Source organism: Leptodactylus fuscus, chromosome 8, assembly GCF_031893055.1.
Source record: "Leptodactylus fuscus isolate aLepFus1 chromosome 8, aLepFus1.hap2, whole genome shotgun sequence".
Classification (NCBI taxonomy): domain Eukaryota; kingdom Metazoa; phylum Chordata; class Amphibia; order Anura; family Leptodactylidae; genus Leptodactylus; species Leptodactylus fuscus.
This window is the reverse complement of record NC_134272.1, coordinates 83,279,226-83,299,686: the sequence shown is the minus strand read 5'-3', so window position 1 is coordinate 83,299,686 and position 20,461 is coordinate 83,279,226. Positions and strand designations below refer to the sequence as shown.

Genomic DNA, 20,461 nt, shown 5'->3' with positions numbered 1-20,461 from the left:
ATGGCCATGGACAGCTCATTCATTTCAATGGGTACCATGTAATGCCTCATTTTTCCACTGGTGGCGCTGCAGGGAAACCGAACACTTACCCTCCATTTGCCTGCAGATTGTCTGGGTCCCACCAACAGAATATCCTAGGTTCAGTTTACCATCGGAGAAGTACTTGTGATGGCCTTAGAGGAACATACCCGCCGAGGTCACCGATGTTATTAACGAGAAGCATGTGACACGTGATATTAATTAACATTCCAAAATATAATAATATTAATGAAAATAACAGACCAATATTTCACACTGGATGAAAAGAGTCTCTGTGCCGCTCCGTCCTGTAAGGAATAATATTTATTGTATAATATATAATCCCCTTGTGACATCATCGATGACATCACTTGTTTTGTGGTCTTATGAATGAAGTCATCGGCTCCTTTGTTTCCAACAACTACAACATTTCCTGTATTCTTAGTGAATTTAATCCAAACCACAGCTGCAGTTCTGTTCACTCGCAGCTTTGTGGACTCGCTAGGACTGCGAGTGACTAGATACATAGGAGACATACATATATGTATCATCTGAAGTTGCATTCGACCAATACAGTTCTCCTCCAAATCTCCTGCATGAATAAAATGATAATAATTTACCTCTCTGGCACCACCACTAGAGGGAGCACACTACAGTACAAATATGTCTACAGTAAACTCCTTAGCTCCCACTAGTGGTGAATGGAGGAAGTCATCATTCTATCATTTAATTCTATGGTGGTGTAAAAAAAAGAGCAGGAAATTTGGAAAATCTGGAATATTCTGTCCACGGTCCACCATGGTCCTCCTGCAATCTTGATTCCACAGTAGCACAGCAGTTTCCTAGTGTCGCTGCCACTGACTTCTAGCAGTCAGAGAATCACACTGCTAGCACATCCTTAAAGGGGTCATGCTACTGGGAAGGGGGTGAATTAGTGGGGGTCTGACTGCTGGGAACCTCATGGATCACTAGATGGGTGGTGCTCCAGATGACCCCACTTGAGCGGAGCAGCAGCCCAGTATGCCCATAGATGCTCCATTTATTGTCACATGCTGCAGAGGAAGTGCTGTATACATCTTGACTTGGACAGTCATAAAGCGTTGAAGGAAGCGGCTGATCACAATATCAGAGAATCCCTGTTGTAGGATGGGTGAGGGTCCCAGCAGTCAGACCCCCAACAATCAGACACTTATTTCCTATCCAGTGGATAAGGGATACATTTAAAGACATTGTCTCCAACTTACACACTGAAGACTAGAGATGAGCGAGTAGTGAAATATTCGAAAATTTGAAATTTGATTCGAGTAGAGCCTCAATATTCGACTATTCGTTCGAATATCGAATCCCATTATAGTCTATGGGGAAAAAAATGATCGTTTCAGGGAAACCAAAATTCGACCAATTGGAGTCACCAAGTCCACTATGACACCTCAGGAAAGGATGCCAACATATCTGGAATGCAACTGGGACAGCAGGGGAAGCATGTCTGGGGGCATCTAACACGCCCAAGTCCCAGGATTATTATTATTGCTGCTACTGATTTAGCCAGCCAATGACTGTATACGTTTTTTTCGATGCCTACGTTGTTCTAGTTCCTGAATGGGGGCTGAGTTGCAACGCCAAGGTGAAAAAACATATTCACCTGTCCCAAGTGCTCCGGAGTCCCAGGAGCCCACGACTTGTTCTAGCAGAAGTCCCACTGCACACGACCACTGAGGCCAATCAGCAGCCTAAGGAAAGGAATCGGAACATCCTAGGTGACTTATGCCTCTCCATAGGCCACCGAGGCTGTTGATTGGCCGTCACATGCGGCATGGACTTCCGCCAGAACAATCCCCGGGACGTCTTGGGACCGGACAATGACCTGGGACACCAGAACACTGGGGACAGGTAAGTATGTTCTTTTTTATTTTTTACCTTCTCCAATTTCCTGGACAACCCCTTTAAAAGTGCACTGGGCAACATTATTACTAATATACAAGCAGGTCCCCAAGTGGCTCGATGTTTAACTTTATAGAGTGTAGTGGGGTGGCGGGGGTCTGTGCGGTTCTCTCATAGACTCTGCTTTACCTCGGCTGCAGGTCCGTAGAGTAGAGCAGAGTTGATCACGTGACTTAGAGTCGAAATATCAGCAGAGTAGACTTCTTGTGCCCAGTCCAGCTAATAAACAAGGCTCCATGGACTTACAACAATAAATCTTACCAGTACAAGCTTTTATTTTCCCCTTTAAGATAATCTTGTCATTGTTTTGACACAATAACACTTTGATTCCCGGGTTCCGTACTCCATGCCCATTCCTCTCCACGCCATAAGAGCACACAAGTCCGGCAACATTTGCATAAATCTCTTTATTGAGCTCGGGTCTTAAAACGTTACGATAAAAAAAAAAAAAAAAAGAAAATTCTATTGATGATAAATAATCTGAAAATTCTGCTTATCGGAAAAGTGTTAGCGGCGAAGTCGCCCGTCCCCTCTTTTATCTATTCGCTCCCATACAAGTGCACGAGCGCGGAGTTTATCGGATAGATGGCACGGCGCAGCAGATTTCCCATGTTACTATGAATTACAGCTGTTTATCTTGCAGCCTTCTTTAAGATTAATTAAATGCAAATGTAACCGGGTGAATCCTGGGAATACCTGCCAGACCTCTCATTAATACCTTCACTTAAAAACCTCCGTGCCAGGGAGCCATTAATTTGCAAAAAAAAAAAAATAAGGAGGACGCGGCCTCTCCGGCTGCAAAACAATTCATGGATGGCTGCCCCATTTAGCCTAGTCACACTCTGATCCTCCTTTTAGACCCTGTGGCCCTTTGAGGACACAATAAGGCTCCGACGATAACCTGGCAACATAGGTAGAAATCCAGCCAAGTGTGAATGTTTGAAGCTGTAGCTTTGGCTGCCATCGAGTCGGCGAAAAAAAAAAAAAAAAAAAAAAGAAAGAATTCAGGCACCATGTCATCCAGTACAAAGGATAAAAAGAGATTTATCCGGAAATTCGATGTGGCACCACATATGGGATACATGAGCGCCGTTATACAACAGGCCACAGATTTTTTTATTATTATTATTTTATTTATTTTTTTGCCTCAGTTCTCCTCCGGCATGCTGAAGACATGTGCGAGCATCCGAACATTTCGAGGAATGCGCGTTTCATCCGAGGAGGAGGAGGATGATGATGGTGGAGGTAGTAGTAGTAGTAGTGGCGGTGGCTCCGGCGCTGCCACACGTTGTCGGCAGATGGCTTTGTGTCAGCGATGACAAGGAGCCAGGCTCGGCTTCCTTCTGCAGAATCTGTGTTTTGTTTTTTCCTCCCCTTTCCCTCTGATCAGGTAAATATGGGCACACGCTGGAAAGTTTCGACAAATTCCGCCTTAGGCTGCAAGTTTGTGACTTAGCCCCATCTGTCACAGATCTTCCCTGGGTTCTGTTGTTAGGAGAGACCTGAATTCACCGTTCAGAGATGCCCAGGAATACGGAGACGTCTCAGCCTGCGGAGGGAAAGAAAAGGAGATATTAACTGTTCAGTGGCAGAAAGGAAGGAGGGAGAAAAAGGAGAGATCGCTAAACATGAACATATTGTACAAGAGCGGATATATCCTACTGCTAGAAATAATACATGGTTATCAAACGGCAGATATAAATAGACTATCATCTATCTATCTATCTATCTATCTATCTATCTATCTATCTATCTATCTATCTATCTATCTATCTATCTATCTCCTATCTATCATCTATCTATCTATCTATCTATCATCTATCTATCCATCCATCTGTTCATATCTATCTATCTACATCTCTATCTATCCATCTGTCTATCTACCAATCTACATCTATCCACATCTTATCTATCTATCTATCTATCTATCTATCTATCTATCTATCCATCCATCTGTTCATATCTATCTATCTACCAATCTACATCTATCCACATCTTATCTATCTATCTATCTATCTATCTATCTATCTATCTATCTATCTCCTATCTATCTATCTATCTATCTATCTATCTATCTATCTATCTATCTTTATATATAAGTAGATGGATGACATACATAGGAAGTGTAAATATCCATACAGTAAAATTATTTCTTTAATTCAGCATCTGACAAACTTTATTCCATAGAAATAGATAGATAGATAGATAGATAGATAGATAGATAGATAGATAGGAGATAGATATGTAAATAGATAGATAGATAGGAGATAGATAGATAGATAGATAGATAGGAGAGAGATAGATAGATAGATAGATAGATAGATAGATAGATAGATAGATAGATATGTAAATAGATAGATAGATAGATAGATAGATAGATAGATAGGAGATAGATATGTGAATAGATAGATAGGAGATAGATAGATAGATAGATAGATAGATAGATAGATAGATAGATAGGAGAGAGATAGATAGATACGAGATAGATATGTAAATAGATAGATAGATAGGAGATAGATAGATACGAGATAGATATGTAAATAGATAGATAGATAGATAGATAGATAGATAGATAGATAGATAGATAGATAGGAGAGAGATAGATAGATAGATAGATAGATAGATAGATAGATAGATAGGAGATAGATATGTAAATAGATAGATAGATAGATAGATAGATAGATAGATAGATAGGAGATAGATATGTGAATAGATAGATAGGAGATAGATAGATAGATAGATAGATAGATAGATAGATAGATAGATAGATAGATAGATATAGATAGATAGATAGATAGATAGGAGATAGATAGATAGATAGATAGATAGATAGATAGATAGATAGATAGATAGATAGATAGATAGGAGATAGATATGTAAATAGATAGATAGGAGATAGATAGATAGATAGATAGATAGGAGATAGGTAGATAGATAGATAGATAGATAGATAGATAGATAGATAGATAGATAGATAGATAGATAGAAGATAGATAGATAGATAGATAGATATGTAAATAGATAGATAGATAGATAGATAGATAGATAGATAGGAGAGAGATAGATAGATAGATAGATAGATAGATAGATAGATAGATAGATAGGAGATAGATAGATACAAGATAGATATGTAAATAGATAGATAGATAGATAGATAGATAGATAGGAGAGAGATAGATAGATAGATAGATAGATAGATAGATAGATAGATAGATAGGAGATAGATAGATACAAGATAGATATGTAAATAGATAGATAGATAGGAGATAGATAGTTTTTGTGCATCCTCTAATCCTTCATCAATGGGACCTGAAAGCTGCTGTATTATCAGATGTCATATCTATATATAGAAAGATACAGAGAACTTTCTGTTCTTCTTTTCTCACTATGCCCACTCGTACACATTCTCCATGTATTATATGTGAATGGATTGTGGATGTTGCTGCAGATCGGTGACACAATTCATCCTGTGAGTGGGTAAAATCCGCGGCATAACCTCACATGCTGCAGACTTTGCTGTGTGTGGATGACATGTTTTACATCAGCATACTCTTATGTTACTGTTGTATGCTGCAAAGGTTTCAATGTATCCATTCCATGTGGGCATACTCTTAAAGGGATCCTTTCCACCTCCACCTCTTTGTATCCTTCAATAGTCGCTGCTCCACTGATTACGGTACTGTTGGAATTTTTCCTCTAGCCCCCGCCGTTCTTGAGGAATCAGTGCTGTTAGAATCAGCAGTCAATATGCTAATTACTCTCTCTATTGTCAGGTGGGCGGTCCAGGCTGAGGCAAATAGTCTGGGACCACCTACCTCACAGTATAGAGCCTAAATAGCATATTGGCTGCTGAAACTAACTGCATCAATTGCTCAGGAATGGTGGGGGCAAGAGGAAAAAATCCAACTGCACCTGAATCAGCAGCACCTATGGAAGAATGCAAAGAGTTGAAGATGGTGGAAAAAGGTCCTCGAAATTTTCTGGTCTTGTGTAATTCCACAATAAACTGGTCAGTGGTATCAGATCTTTGGGGTCTCAGACCCGCACCCTGCACAGATCAGCCGTCTACACAGTGGATGGAGCTTTCCGATGTCGATGGCAGCCCAGAAGAGCTGAGCCCTCACCGGTCCTGCAAAAAAAAGTGTTTTTGGTTTGATCCTGAGTTTACTGTCCTTAGGAGCCCCTGAGTTAATGGAGGTCCCTTATTAGAAACTCGGAGTAAACACACGGATAATTCCATGGTGTACACAGCATATCGCCTTCATGTCTAATGGGAAACATACCTGATATGGTAATGATAGAAAACATGAAGACAAGACAGACTGAAATGAGCAACAACAAAGAAACAGACAAAAAAGTCTCAAATGGAGACACGAAGGAGATGAGCAGCGAAGGTAAATATTAAAGTAAGACATGGAGGCGCAGGCTGCTTCTAGTTCACAGGCCTCGGCTACTGCATGTGAAAGCTGTTCTTCATTAAGTGACAATGGTCTGGTCTTCAGAGCGATTGGGAAGCATCATTAGGACTTGGTGCGGTTTTGCTGCACATCAATGAGGCTCAGCCTCGGCTGGTGGCGGAGACGACTGCGATATGTTTGTGCCTTGGGGCTGGAGACGTTATTTGTACATGGATACGAGACTATATGATAAGTGGCTCATCATATAACAATGCAAACATGGCCTAATTAGCTTGAGGAGTGCTCCAGACATAGACAAGGCACAATCCGCAATTCCTCGGCTGCTGCTTATCTCAAGCTACGGCCGTCTGATCAGAAAGTTCTCCATCTAGTAAGGATGAAGGCGATGACGGAGGAGAGGAAAAAAGCAAGAGAAATCGTAAAATCTGAGTCTACTGGACGTTTTCTCTACTGTGGATGGTTGACCATGGACAAGTCTACCATATTTTGGTTCAATGGGTTTTCCTAGGGTTAAGTGATGCACCACTTTATGATTGGTGGGGTTACAAAGCCTACGACCCCCACCAATCCTGAGAAAGATTACACAAGTATAGGGCTAAGACATACCCCACTTTATGATTAGTAGGGGTACAAAGTCTATGACCCCCACCAATAACGAGAATGGAGATTACACAAGTATAGGGCTGAGACATGCACCACTTTATGATTGGTGGGGGTACGAAGTCTATGACCTCCACCAATCCCGAGAAAGGAGATTACACAAGTATAGGGCTAAGACATGAACCACTTTATGATTGGTGGGGGTACAAATCCTATGACCCCCACCAATAACAAGAAAGGAGATTACACAAGTATAGGGCTCAGACATACACTACTTTATGATTGGTGGGGGTACGAAGTCTACGACCACCACCAATCCCGAGAAAGGAGATTACACAAGTATAGGGCTGAGACATACACTACTTTATGATTGGTGGGGGTACGAAGTCTATGACCTCCACCAATCCCGAGAAAGGAGATTACACAAGTATAGGGCTAAGACATGAACCACTTTATGATTGGTGGGGGTACAAATCCTATGACCCCCACCAATAACGAGAAAGGAGATTACACAAGTATAGGGCTCAGACATACACTACTTTATGATTGGTGGGGGTACGAAGTCTACGACCACCACCAATCCTGAGAAAGGAGATTACATTAGTGTTCGCTTCCATGCTTTTCTTAGAGTCAATGCACAGGAGACTACAGCCTAGGCCCATACAAGGGAAAGGTCCAGAGGGTTGGAAACACCCATGTATGAGGAATTATTAAAATAGGACACAGTGCTAGACCAGCCCAGGTCCTGTTCACATTTGTGAGTATCCCAAATATCAGACCCATACCAAACACTACATTCTAGTGAGATAGATCACTTTATTACATGGGAATGCCTTTTTAAAGAGGACCAGGTCTGAAATGCCCAATGATATATCTCATCTGGTTGATGATGTCAGTTTCACCTTTTTTGTCCTTTTGCTTATACATTTCTGTTCTGCTATTCCAAAGATATAAGCCCGATTAGTGTTACGGTAAATTAGGGTGTACTAAGTGTGTATGTTATATATCATGCTGTGTTAGGAGCCAGACCCCGCCCCAGAGAAACAGTGTTACCACCCACGTTAATCTGTATCAATCCTAACAGGGCTTATACCTTTGGAATAGCTTTAGAATAATGTTTAATGTATCCAGCGGCTAATACAATACAATACAATACAATACAAACTTTCACCAACCCTAACACACTAATATGTATCAACGCTACAAACTGTACAAAACATTCCAGATTTTGGTAACAAATTACAGAACCCCGACCCCTCCACCAGGGGTGGGAATGAGATACATGTAACCAAATTACACAAGGAGATATTCCATCATTTATCCAAAGGTTAATTTTTTTTTTTTTTTTTTAAATATATGTATTAAAAACCCTAAATTCTAATAATCTCTGATGTAGATTACTCAATATTGTATTTTCTAATCTCCCGGATCCTCCCTTTGCCAACAACTTGAAGTACTCAACACAAACATCATTTTCCTTCAGATTCATCACTAGTTCCCTGTTTACAACCTAAAGGTCTCTCTTCCATTGTGTGTGTCATAAATTATAAATGGATGTGTACTTTCCTCTCACCAAATGTGTATCCATCTGCCACCCTATTTATCCGATCCCCTTATCGTGGTAACTACGAGGTTTTTTTTTTCTATAAACATTTCTTTTCCCCTGCCATATTCTTCCACCCTGAAGAGAGCACACCGGCTGCTCGGAGGTTTTCTGACTCCTGCAGTGAGGGGAGAGAGAGACAAGATGGCATTTTGCATTATCCAAATTGAAAAAGGACGATCTCTGCTCCTGGAAGACGCTTTATATACTACTGACGCCAGTCTTAAGTCGGAGCATGTTATAGGTTCCTCGTGTGGCCAGGATCCCGTTAATGACTCCTGGACATTAGCGGTGCAGTAAAGTTTGTGCCATCCTCTGGCCCGATAAAGTCACTTTGGCATTCGGGTTCAAGATGAAGATGTTTTGGACTTCACATCTAATATGTAACAAAGGACAGTCTTCAAGTCTCCACCAGTGACGGCCATAACCTGCCAGCTCCAATGGGGCCACGTCAACAATAAAGGGGTGATGTTGATCATGTTCTTAGGATAGGTCATTGATCACACGGAACCACAAAGTCCACCTGATCGAAGGGGCTGTGGTCATTTCACTGCTTACCATGACCAGTGCCATATATAGTCTAGACGTTGTGCTTGGTATTGCAGCTCATCCCCATTCATTTCGATGGAACTGAGTTGCAGCAGGTCCATGGGGTTAATGGATAGGATGTCCCTGGCCTGAGAAAAAAAAGAGGAGCTCATCTAAGTTCTGCAAGGTCTTTAAACATCTGATCGGTGGGGTCCCCAGGGTGTCAGACTTCGTCACTCTAATACTATATTTCAGAAGGCTCAGGAATGCTGCGTATGCACGATATCCGATCATACGCATGTGCGAGAATTTAGTGCAGATCATAGACAGCAATCAAAACAAAGGAGCATGGTAGCCCGAGCACTTGGCACAATCTAGACCACCCAATAGGCAGATGAAAACATATTTGCATTAGAGTTCCATTGCAAGAAGTTCCGTTGTGCTGGCCTAGCGAGCACTAGATCTGACCACCGACCTGAAATGACTCCATGGCATGGCCAGGGCACATTTTCGTTCAGTAGAGATGCGAGAGGTGGCCAGACACTTCACTGCTTATGTTCGACAAATCAAATAATAAGACTGGTAAAATTCAACACGTTGGATTCTTGTTTGTCAGGCCTTAAAGATATTAGTCTCTGTGCAAAGTAAGTTAATGTCACGGTAGTAAGGGGTGGGATTAGAAAGGGGCAATCTAGTACGTAAAAATCCAGATTCAATCCAAAATTTTTCAAAAGTTTGCATCCAATGAAACTCAAATTTTTGGGATTTGTTTTGGGAGAAACGGCTCCACAAGTGCTTGGACACCTCCTACACTATATAGAATATCAACCCCAATGATCCATTGGTCCACTATACCGTATCTGCATAGAAGCCCCACACCAATCTCTGCAAAAACCCCTGTGTTTGAGGAGTGGCGGTCTGCAGTAGTCCCAGGCCGTAACTAAGTGGGCATTAATCAAGGTCTTGCCATGACTAGATTTAATCCCCTGTGTGCTGAGACCCCTTCAGTACAAGAAGGAGTCCCAACACTCTCCAGCACACATCTCGGGTCTCATCATCAATCAATCATGTGATGTAAAACAATCTTTGGCTGGATTATTCCATGAGAGAAAGCAACATGGGAGCAGAATGGGTAAATATGATAATCATATTGTTTATTTGTTTTATTGATGCGTTTTTCCTTCTTTATTTCAGATCCAGTAATTGGGCTACATCAGCTTCAGTAGACTACAATGAAGACCAGTAGAGGAGTTTTTGTTTTTTACTGTGTTAATAATGGTCATTTCCTGATTGACAGCCACTAAATTGGTAAACCTTAATTCCCCATTATTACCCTGGTGTTAGTGAAGAGCTGGGTACGGTCCAGTTTCTGACCATTTTGTGTTCATTGGGTATCGGGTGGTGGCAGGCTGGTGTTCTTCGACTAGGAAAGCCTAAAAACTATGTATCTTCCCCATCATAGTATGGGCCAGGCTGCCACTAATTTGGTTAACCTTAATTCCCCATTATTACCCTGGTGTCAGTGAAGAGCTGGATACGGTCCAGTTTCCGACCATCTAGTGTTCATTGGGCAAGCTGGTTTTATTAGGCTGGGAAAGCCCAAAAACTATGTTTCTTCCCCTCCATAGTATGGGCCAGGTTGCCAGTAAATTGGTTAACCTTAATTCCCCATTATTACACTGGTGTCAGTGAAAAGCTGGGTACGGTCCAGTATCCAACCATCTAGTGTTCTTTGGGCAAGCTGGTTTTATTAGGCAGGGAAAGCCCAAAAACCAGGTTTCTTCCCCATCATAGTATGGGCCAGGCTGCCACTGTTTTATCATATGTAAATAACTGTTAAATATGAGGCACCCCAAAATCATTTTTTTAATTAGTTATTTTTTAGAATAGAAACAGCAATTGAGTGGTCAGATCCTGAAGTTGATATCTTGCTAGAAGAAGGAATGTAAGGATTAGAATGAATCTGACAAGGGCCAAATTGTGAAGATGAGATGACTGGGTCAGTGCATCTCCAAAATGGCAGGTCCCGGTACGTAATGGTTAGCACCAGTCATATGTGGTCCAGATGGCAGTGGTGAAATGAGCACCAAAGGATCTCATGCCAATATTCTGGTGTCAGATACCACGGAGGTCTGGTGGAGTTCATGCCTCAATGGGTCACAGCTACTATGGTGGCACAAAGAAGACAAATACAACTAGTCTGGTGGTTATGTTACGGCTCAGTACTGTGCCTATCTATCTATATAATTTTTTTAGTAAATTTAGAGTAACCATCTATAATGACCTTCGTACGTCTTAGGAGAACCTGCTGGATCTCATAGTCGCATAGGTTGTCTACCACCGAATCAGGTGATCTCTGGTAACATCCCTGAACGTCTCCGGTTTCTTGTAAATGGATATAAACGCTACAGTGAACGTAATTAGACGACATCCAGAATAAAAAAGTGTAACAAGAATTAGACAACAGAAGGTCTGTAACAGCTATGTCAGGCAATCTGTTGGAAGACAAACCGCAATTGCCCTCCTCCTGAGAAGTCGAAAGTTTTCTAAGCAAGGAATATCATTTGTGTTGTGCTTAATAAAACCTATAAAAATGCTGGCTGGGGGCAGAATGTGTGTAAAGGTGTGAGATGTACGTACCCTCGTCTCGAAAACCCGAGATCAGTCACTTATGTGTGGAATTTAACTGTCATGGAAAATGTTTATGGTTACAACAGAGTCAAATCTAAGAAAATAGAATAAAATATTAACACATTTTTTACTTTTTTTTTGAAATTTCTTTAGCAATGTGGAGTAAAGAAGATGGAAAATGCTATTCAGATGTATCTTAGCACACGATTAATGCCATATAAGAGCTTATGAACATACCAATACCAAAAAGAAGTACAAAAACATATCATCTAAGTAATAGACTAATAGAGAAGAAGGTAGGAAGAGAAGACCCCGCCCATGAGGATCTACAAAGTACAAGGGAAGGTGAATAGAGCCAGTAGGTGAGAGTAGAAGAGGTTTATATGGAGTGGCAGGAGGGTTACTGCAGGTTGTAGGCTATTCTGAAGACGTGGGGGTGTAAAGGTTGCTTTGGAAATCTTGTAGTTGTGGGAGAGTCAGATATGTAAGGTAGTGGGTTCCAAGGCAGGGGAATGAAAAGGAGAAATCTTGGAGATGGTTATGAGAGCAGCACATAAGAGGACAGGATCAGAGATTAAATGTGGGAGGTATCAGGGGATTAGGCGACAGATGTATGGGGGGGAAGGTTGTAGATGGCCATGTGTGCCACTGGGAAGGGACTGATGAGTAGCAAGGGGAGAAGGGAAATAACTGGGTAACAGAGTTGCAAGTGAAATGGAGTGGAGAAAGACTGTGAGATGGGAAGTCACAGAGATGAATGTTGCAGTAGTCTAGGCGGGAGATGATAAGGGCAGCATTGTTGTTGACTTCATGCTAAGAAAAGTACAGAAACAAGAAATGTTTTTGACGTGACAGCAGCAGGAAGTAGTACGGGCTTGGATGTATGGTTTGAAGGGGAGGTTGGGATCCCAGGTAGCAGATAGGTATATTTCAGTGTCATAATTATAAAAGTTCTACCAAACACGGTATCAGACTGAAGGTAAAAGAGCAGAAACCGCGCACGGACTGGTCTTATGGCTATAGCATTACTCCATCAATGACTTGACCAACACAAAGCATCTGTGGCCTTTATTGTGTTAGAGCCTAGGCCCACAGGAGGATCCCTAGGTACCCGTGGGCTAGTCCTACACTGGGTTCAGCCATGGAAAATTAGGTAGAACACATATGTCTACATAAGCCAGTCACCAGATACGCATGGACAGATATGAAGTGCATTGGGGTGCAAGAAGTATAGTAGATAGGAGCGAGCATGTGATGGATTCTGCATATAACACAGTCTGGAGTAGGGGGCTAGTGGGGGTCTGGGGTGAGTGGAATATAAATGTGTGATCCAATCTTTACGAAGCTGCTGTACATCATTTGCATATGAAGCCTGAGTTTTGTATTTCATCAAAGTTATGTAACACGCCATAGAGTTGTATCTGCCACATCTGGTTTGTATCCGTCTATAGTAACAGAATATTATAGATTAGATGTAAGCTTCACATGCAGCTTTAATCGATTCGAGAGGTACAGGAATATCCAGAGCCTCAAAACTACACGAACCCCACAAGGCTGGAACCTGGGACTGTGCACACCGACGTGAGGGTGTCTTCTGCTAGAGTTACATTAATTTCCATAGGTATTTAAAATGGAATGTCCTATTAAAGTGAAGTCCAATGGTGAACTTATTTCTTATTCATTCCCCTTTCACGTACACAGTTGGTTTCCAAATATTGTTGGTTGCCCTTAGAAACAGACAACAGATAATGTTCACTCTGCTGACAAGTGACATCACAGCTGAGCTCTATGTGGCTGTCCCACAAAGCAGCTGAGAATGGAGCAGGAAGCAGACAGCGCTGTTCTCTGTGTAGTGGCCAAACCAGGTTACTACAACTTAGCTTTCATTCAAGTAAATGGGAGCTGATCTGTAGTGACTTGATCTGGCTACTACACAGAGAACGGAGCTGTCTGCTTCCTGCTCCACTCTCTGTTGAGAATAACTGATCAGTGGGGATGTCTGGTGTCAGACCCCCATTAATCTGACATTTATGAGCTATCCTTGATCCTTGATATCGTGAGTTCTTTGAATCTTAGGATCTCATTTACCGTCATAAACCGCTCAGCACGTGAGGGGGGTTCAGTTTGTAGTCATCTAAGTGGGATCAAAAGTTTGGCAACAGAAAGCAAATGATTTATCAGATTCTTCCTAGAAGGTCTCACGCAGGGTAGTCCAAGCGTAATCTGAGCAGGGGCGAGTGTGAAGGGTGAGCCGCTGATCTCTCGTAGCACTGATTTGACCTCGGACAAAAAGGGAGTCAATTTAGGGCAGGACCGCCATATATATGAGAGTGAGCCAACTCTGTCTAGGCAGTGCCAACAAGCATTGGAATCAGTCAGACTGAAAAGTGTATATGATAGGGATCATGGCGGTCTGTGTGCTCGCACGGAACACACGGACAGAAAAGCACTTTGTGATCTACTTTCATGTCAGCGTGATTCGTGTGGAGATCTCACGGAAAACACATGGACCCCATTATAGTCTATGGGGTCCGTTTGCTTTCACTGCACACCGCTTGCCAGTGCGTTCGGTAGTCCGTTCGGGGGGATCCCTATGCAGACTCCCCGAATGGATTACCAAACGCAGATGTTAACGAGGCCTAAGTAGGGATCAGGGCAACAATGAGGACGCAGAGCCCCATAGTAATATAAAGCTTATAGGACAATACTCCACTTCATTTATGTTACAAATTGTAACCGTAGACAGGACTTTTGTTTTTTCACCTACGTACAGAAGTGCCGCCACTATACGTTTTATTCCCAGTTTACAACAGTTTCTCCGATCTAACGGAATGTGAAACGTCGCATTATAACGGATGTTTATTGATGATTAAAACTTGCTTTTTATTTTTTCTCGACTTGCAGAATGTCTTAATGTTTCCAAAAACAAAACAAAAAATTCCCGACATGACGACTATGTCAATACTAAAGCCCCGTGCCGTCCTCCATAGATCTGTTTGGTTTATAAAATGCTGGAACACACAGACTGCAGCAGAAAAAAAAAAAAGCGGAAGGCGACCGAGGCCTGAGGGGTTGCACACATCATAAAGCTCCCGGCCTTCTGGGTGGGTTCCTTTACTTTTTTTTTTCATTACAGGTTAAAAGCTGTATGCAATTCTACTGGCTTGCAAAGCACTGCACACAGCATTGGAAGTGTGCAGTCAGCATTTTAAACTATTATAGGCTACCTCCTGAACCATTGCCAAGTTAATAGACAATGAAAGATAATGAGCTTGAAATTGGGTGTTAAATTGCATTTTTTGTTCCTATCTCTATTTTTTCCCATGCTTTAACTGTTTCCTACAGATGCACAATGGAGCTTTACATTGCACATACATCATCAAAATATCTGAGCACAAACCAAACATTTCGCCTTCCTCCACCCCCACCCCCCGTCGCCATTTTCACCGGCAATGGTGGGGTTAAACTAAACAAAATGAAATTCCCATACCGCTGCCTCGGCGTAGCAGCAGCTTGTAAAAGCCTAAACGGTGTCTTGTTTCACCTAAAATAACATTTTAATTTATTTTTTTTTAGAATTTTTTTCAATAAAAAAAAAAATCTTAAAGTGCGAAAGTATTCGAAACTCTAGTGTCGAATACCTCGCTCCATAGGAATGAATGGGAGCACCCGGCGCTTAACCCCTTGCTGTTGGCCCGCTCCCATTCATTCCTATGGGAGTGAGGTGGTCGAAACTATGTTTCGAATACTATTCGAATCAACTCTAGTCACAGGTAAAAATATCACTTATGGGAAAAATATTAATGTCTGGGATTTTTTTTTTTAGATAAAAAAAAAAATCACAAAATATAAATAAATGGTTAGGCCAAGTCGTAGGTCGAAATTTGGCCTACGTAAAAAAAAAAAAAAAAAAAAAAAAAAAGCTAATTTTTAGAACGCTCAATTTTTTAGCAAGTTTTTTTAAAAAAAAATAAAAAATACAGGATTGGGCCAAGTTATAAGTCAAAATATGTCATGTAAAAAAAAAAAAAAAAATAAAAATAAAAAATCTTAGTGCTCCATTTTTTAAGCAAGTTTGTTTTTATTTTTAAATAAAAAATACATGATTGGGCCAAGTCATAGATGAAAATATGAAAAAATTCTAGAAAGCTCCACTTTTTTTTGTTTAAAAAAATGAAAAACTAGTTTTTCAAAAAATTAAATAAAATACAAAAGGTCCGTACACGTGTATGCCAAGTCATAGGTCAAAATATGACTCACGTAAAAAATAATACAAATTTCTAGAAAACAACACTTTTTTAAATTAAAAAAAAAAAAAAAAAAAAAAAATGAAAGAGCCAAACCATTGGTCAAAAGATGACCCATGTAAAAAAAAAAAAAAAACCCCACAAATTTATAGAAAAAACACTTTTTTAGCTTAAAAAAAAATCAAAAGCTATTTTTTTTAAATAATAAAAAAATATAAAATAAAAATACTTGATTGGACCAAGCCATAGGTCAAAATATGACTTACGTTTAAAAAAAAATATATACAAATTTCTAGAAAACACAAATTAAAAGCTATTTTATTAATAATAAAAATGAAATAAAAAAAATACATGATTGGGCCAAGTCATGGGTCTAAAAATCAATTTCGCAAAAAAAAAAAACAAAAAAACATTGATAAGAAATCTTTAGGAAGATTTGATGCTGAAGGGCACGAAAGGACATGAGGAATGTTAATTTTCATGACAATGCATGTAAAGGAAATGGGGAAAAAAAAAGCTCTACCTGATAACAATCCCTCGAATTCTCCCCCCCTCCCCCACTCAAATAATATAATATTCTAATAGCAAAGTGAGCTTATCTTCATTAGTATAATTGTAAGATATTCCTTTCAACTTTCCTTTAAAGCTAATGAGCTGCATTAATCCAGGTTCATTTTTATAAGCCTCGTGGGTCCCCATGTACAGGACGGCCATTTTTTTTTTTTTTTCTACAGCAATAAATTAAAGGGAGATCCAGGATGCCTTAAGTGCAAGACGACCATCAGACCTGCCATGTATTGTAATTAATCCTTGTTAGCATAACAACTAATATTCCCGCATAACATGCTCCTATTCAAAATAAGTACACTAATTATACAGTCTCTTTCCGCGCAATTTTTTTAAATTTTTTTTTTTTCCTGCTGCGATCAATTTGTCACTAGAGGTTCTAAAAAAAAAATAAAAAATTACAAAAATAAAAAAAATGGAATTTTTTTTATTTTTTATTTTTTTTTATAAATGAGATTTTAGAGCCTATACCTGAGACCGATGCCTCCTGACAATACCGGGCCTTTTGCAGAAATTCTGCAATTTTTTCCAAAGCTGTTCAGGTGTCGAATACAGATATTCCGCTGCAGGAAAAACAGATACATTTTTAATGAAACAAAGACCTCAAAGCACACACTCGATATTAGTCACTTTACTAATTAAAAATGCATATTGCTCTGCGCCGTCTCGTGTTTTACATTATTTAAGCCTGATTTTTATGAAGTTACCTCCACTCACAAGGATGTTTAATGTTAAATAAGACAGTGTACTTGTTCTGTTTAGACATCTCCTCGGGGTGATTAAAATACATTATTCTCCTATAACACAATGCAGGGGGAAGAGATACTTTGTATATGTGGATTGCAACATTTTTTTTTGCAGCTTGCCTATATCCATCCTAAGCAGTCCGCTTCCGTTAGGCCGTAAATATTTACCTATAGACGTGTGTATATACACGCCATCTGCGGAAGTATGTATACATACAATCCCAATAAGGTCGATGTCAGCCTGCGTTGCGTTAATCCGCCCCAGACTAATGCAAAAACCTATTTTAAATCATCTTTTATTTTAGCTATTGTGAGAGAACAGATGGTATGGATAAACGCAGTCTAATGTATTGTATCACATAGTGTTTTTTTTTTTTTTTTTTTGCTACATTAACATGACGGTTTTGCCAAATAAACAAACGCTCTTGCGTAACTTTCGGGTTTGCAGATTTAAGTGGGGAAGCGAGGGGAGAGAGGTGCCTACCTGGGAAGATCTCGGGGTACACCAAAGCTTTGGGGCACAGGGGGTAACAGCCGCAGTGCACAGCTTCTAACCTGCAACGAGAGAAGGTAAGGGTTCCGTTATTGTAATTTCGATACTTACTGACGGGTCAAGCCCCCGATCCTTGGAAAGTTACGTTCCGGCGTGAAATCGTCTTTCGCCTTAGAAATCCCTCTCCCTATATCCTTGTACGGAACGCTCGGAGAACATTTTATGGATTATGTCTGAGTTATATATATAACAGAACATGTAGCATATGTTTGCTCGATGAATAAATCAAATCAGAGAACTGCTGTGTGTTTCTTTTTTTTTTTGGTCCTTTAAATGCTGCTCAACACATTTTTGTAATCACCAAATAAACACATGAAACAACACGGGTAAAGTATGGACAGATTTCCTTAATCATTCTGCAGAAAATAAGAATGTTCATTTGCAACGTATGGTCGGACGCTACAAAAACAGACTCTCTACTGCTGCAATGCGCATAATTCTCGGCAATCCTGTTAAGAGCCATTTAAATATAGTTCAGACTGGTGCGCCCGCTTTGTGCTTATGTGCAAGGATGGATAGAAAAACGCAAACAATTTTAAAATTTTTCATGCATTTTTTTTTTTTTTTTACATTTCAATTATTTTTTTCAATTATCCATTTTTTTGTGTATTATTTTATTGTTTTTTTTCGGTTAATTTTTAAAATTTTAGGTTGTCCTTTTATTTCAATTATTATTTCGGTACATTTTTTTTATTTTATTGGCTATTTTTTCGGTTACGCATTTTTTGAATTTTTTTGAATTTCGCGTTGTGCATTTTTTTTTTGTGTTGTGAATTTATTATCACATTTTTTTATTTGGGTTTTACGTTTATGGTACTGTGAAAAAGTTTTAGGCAGGGGTGGAATAAATGTGGCCAAATAAGAAAGCTTTAAAAAAAAAAAAAAAAAAAAATCAAAGTGTTCATAGTTTATTTTTGTCAATGAATGAAGAAAAGAGAAATGAAAATCCCATCAATATTTTGGGTGACCTTTGCCCTTTGGAGGAGGAGTCCTGGAAGTGATGACACAGCCCCCACAGACCTTAAAGGGATCCTATCATTTAAACACTTTTTTCTCCCTACCACGTAGGAATAGCTTAACTGTACATGCCCGCGGCCATAAGAAAAATGGCCGCTTACACAGTAAGCGGCCATTTTCTTGTGGCCTGTGGGCATGCGCAGACAGCTTTGCCCGAGGCCTATAAGTTTCAAAGCCTGCGCCAGAAGAAGACACAGGAAAATGACGTTCCTGACGAAGATGGAGGCGGTGCTGGACAGTTCTCTCGCAGCATTGGGTTTGCCCCCAGTGCTGTTTGAGCGCTGGGATCCACCCCCAGTGCTGCGAGAGAACTCATTTGCATACTGGCAAAAACCGGTATTTCAAGTGAACGGCAGCCCGGAGAAGACTTCTAAAGGTAGGAGACGAATAGCCTTTCTTAAGCCTATTCCCGACGTGGTAGTGAGAAAAAAAATCTGTTTAAATGATAGGATCCATTTAACATCATCCAGTCTGTTTGGGATGACGCGATGAGAGAGAAGGATTTGAGCAAGCCTGCATCCACTGTAGATCTGGGCTTAGTTCTCCAAGATGGCGGCGGGAAAAACCTCCCTGAGTAGTTCTGCCATAAACTGCCTGCTGCAAGAAGAAGCAATAGGGCAAAGGTAACCCCAAATATTGATGGGGTTACATCTCTCTTCGTTCTGTTCATTGACAGATATTAAACTATAGGCATTTCTATTTTTGAATGCAATTATTGTATATTATTATTATTATTTTTATAAAACCTGATTTTTATACTGTTACATTTACCTACCCTCTAAAAAATAAAAAAAAATCTCGCCACGCACCGCAAATTTTGTCCCACTACATAACAACAACAAACTGACATGTCCGTCGCATGTAAAAATATACTTTTATTTTCGTTGGCTCGTAAAAACCTAAGAGAAACTCAAAACAGGTCTTTAACTGTGTTTATGTAAAATGGTTTTGACGTTCGGCCAAATAGGTTGACCATGGAAGGAATTGGGTTTTCTAAACTTTTTTTGTTTTTTTTTAACTGCTTTCTCTTCCAAACCTATTTAAGGTCACGCTTCCATTTTTATTTTTGCTTATTTTCAGTGACACAATATACACACATGTTCAGACTGTGGCTTTTTTATTTTATAGACCTGTCATACGTCAGATTAGACAATGTAAATAACGTTCCTCCTTCCAGGGTAGGGGCAGGGAATTTTTTTTAATCTACTCTTTTTGAATAGAATGTCATGTGGTTTAGAATTTTCAAGCAACTTTGTTGCGGTTTTGTTCTATCCTTACACCCAATAGGTCGCTTATAAGACTGATATGTGACTTAGTGACCCCGAGAGGTCAAGGTCTCCATAAAGCATGGGGGTTTTATAACGGAAATAACAATATCACCCAAAATAAAGTATATCTTAGGGTGGAGCTTTTTATTCAATTATAGCAGTGAGCACTTTCCAAAATTTTAGTTTAAGAGTCGGTGGACATCGGCCAACATGTAAAATATGCAGAAATTGGCCAACGCTTTGAATATATGGAACTGATATTCTCAGTTATATGATAAATCCATTCTAAAGCTGGCCGTACACCATATAGCTCGTTCAGCCAAC

At 40.1% G+C, this 20,461-nt stretch overlaps 1 protein-coding gene across 1 annotated transcript in view; it reads right to left on the bottom strand.

Annotated features, from left to right (window-relative positions):
- Positions 1-2,429: 2,429 nt before the first annotated feature.
- The window catches only part of QTMAN (queuosine-tRNA mannosyltransferase), a 145,975-nt gene continuing 127,943 nt past the window's right edge, over positions 2,430-20,461 (bottom strand). The window contains exons 7-9 of the mRNA XM_075284532.1: positions 17,784-17,854; positions 17,025-17,116; positions 2,430-3,508 (exon numbers count right to left, since the gene is read on the bottom strand). Coding sequence (XP_075140633.1) covers positions 3,425-3,508; positions 17,025-17,116; positions 17,784-17,854 — 247 coding nt within the window. The 3' untranslated portion in view covers positions 2,430-3,424. The remainder of the gene's footprint in view (positions 3,509-17,024; positions 17,117-17,783; positions 17,855-20,461) is intronic.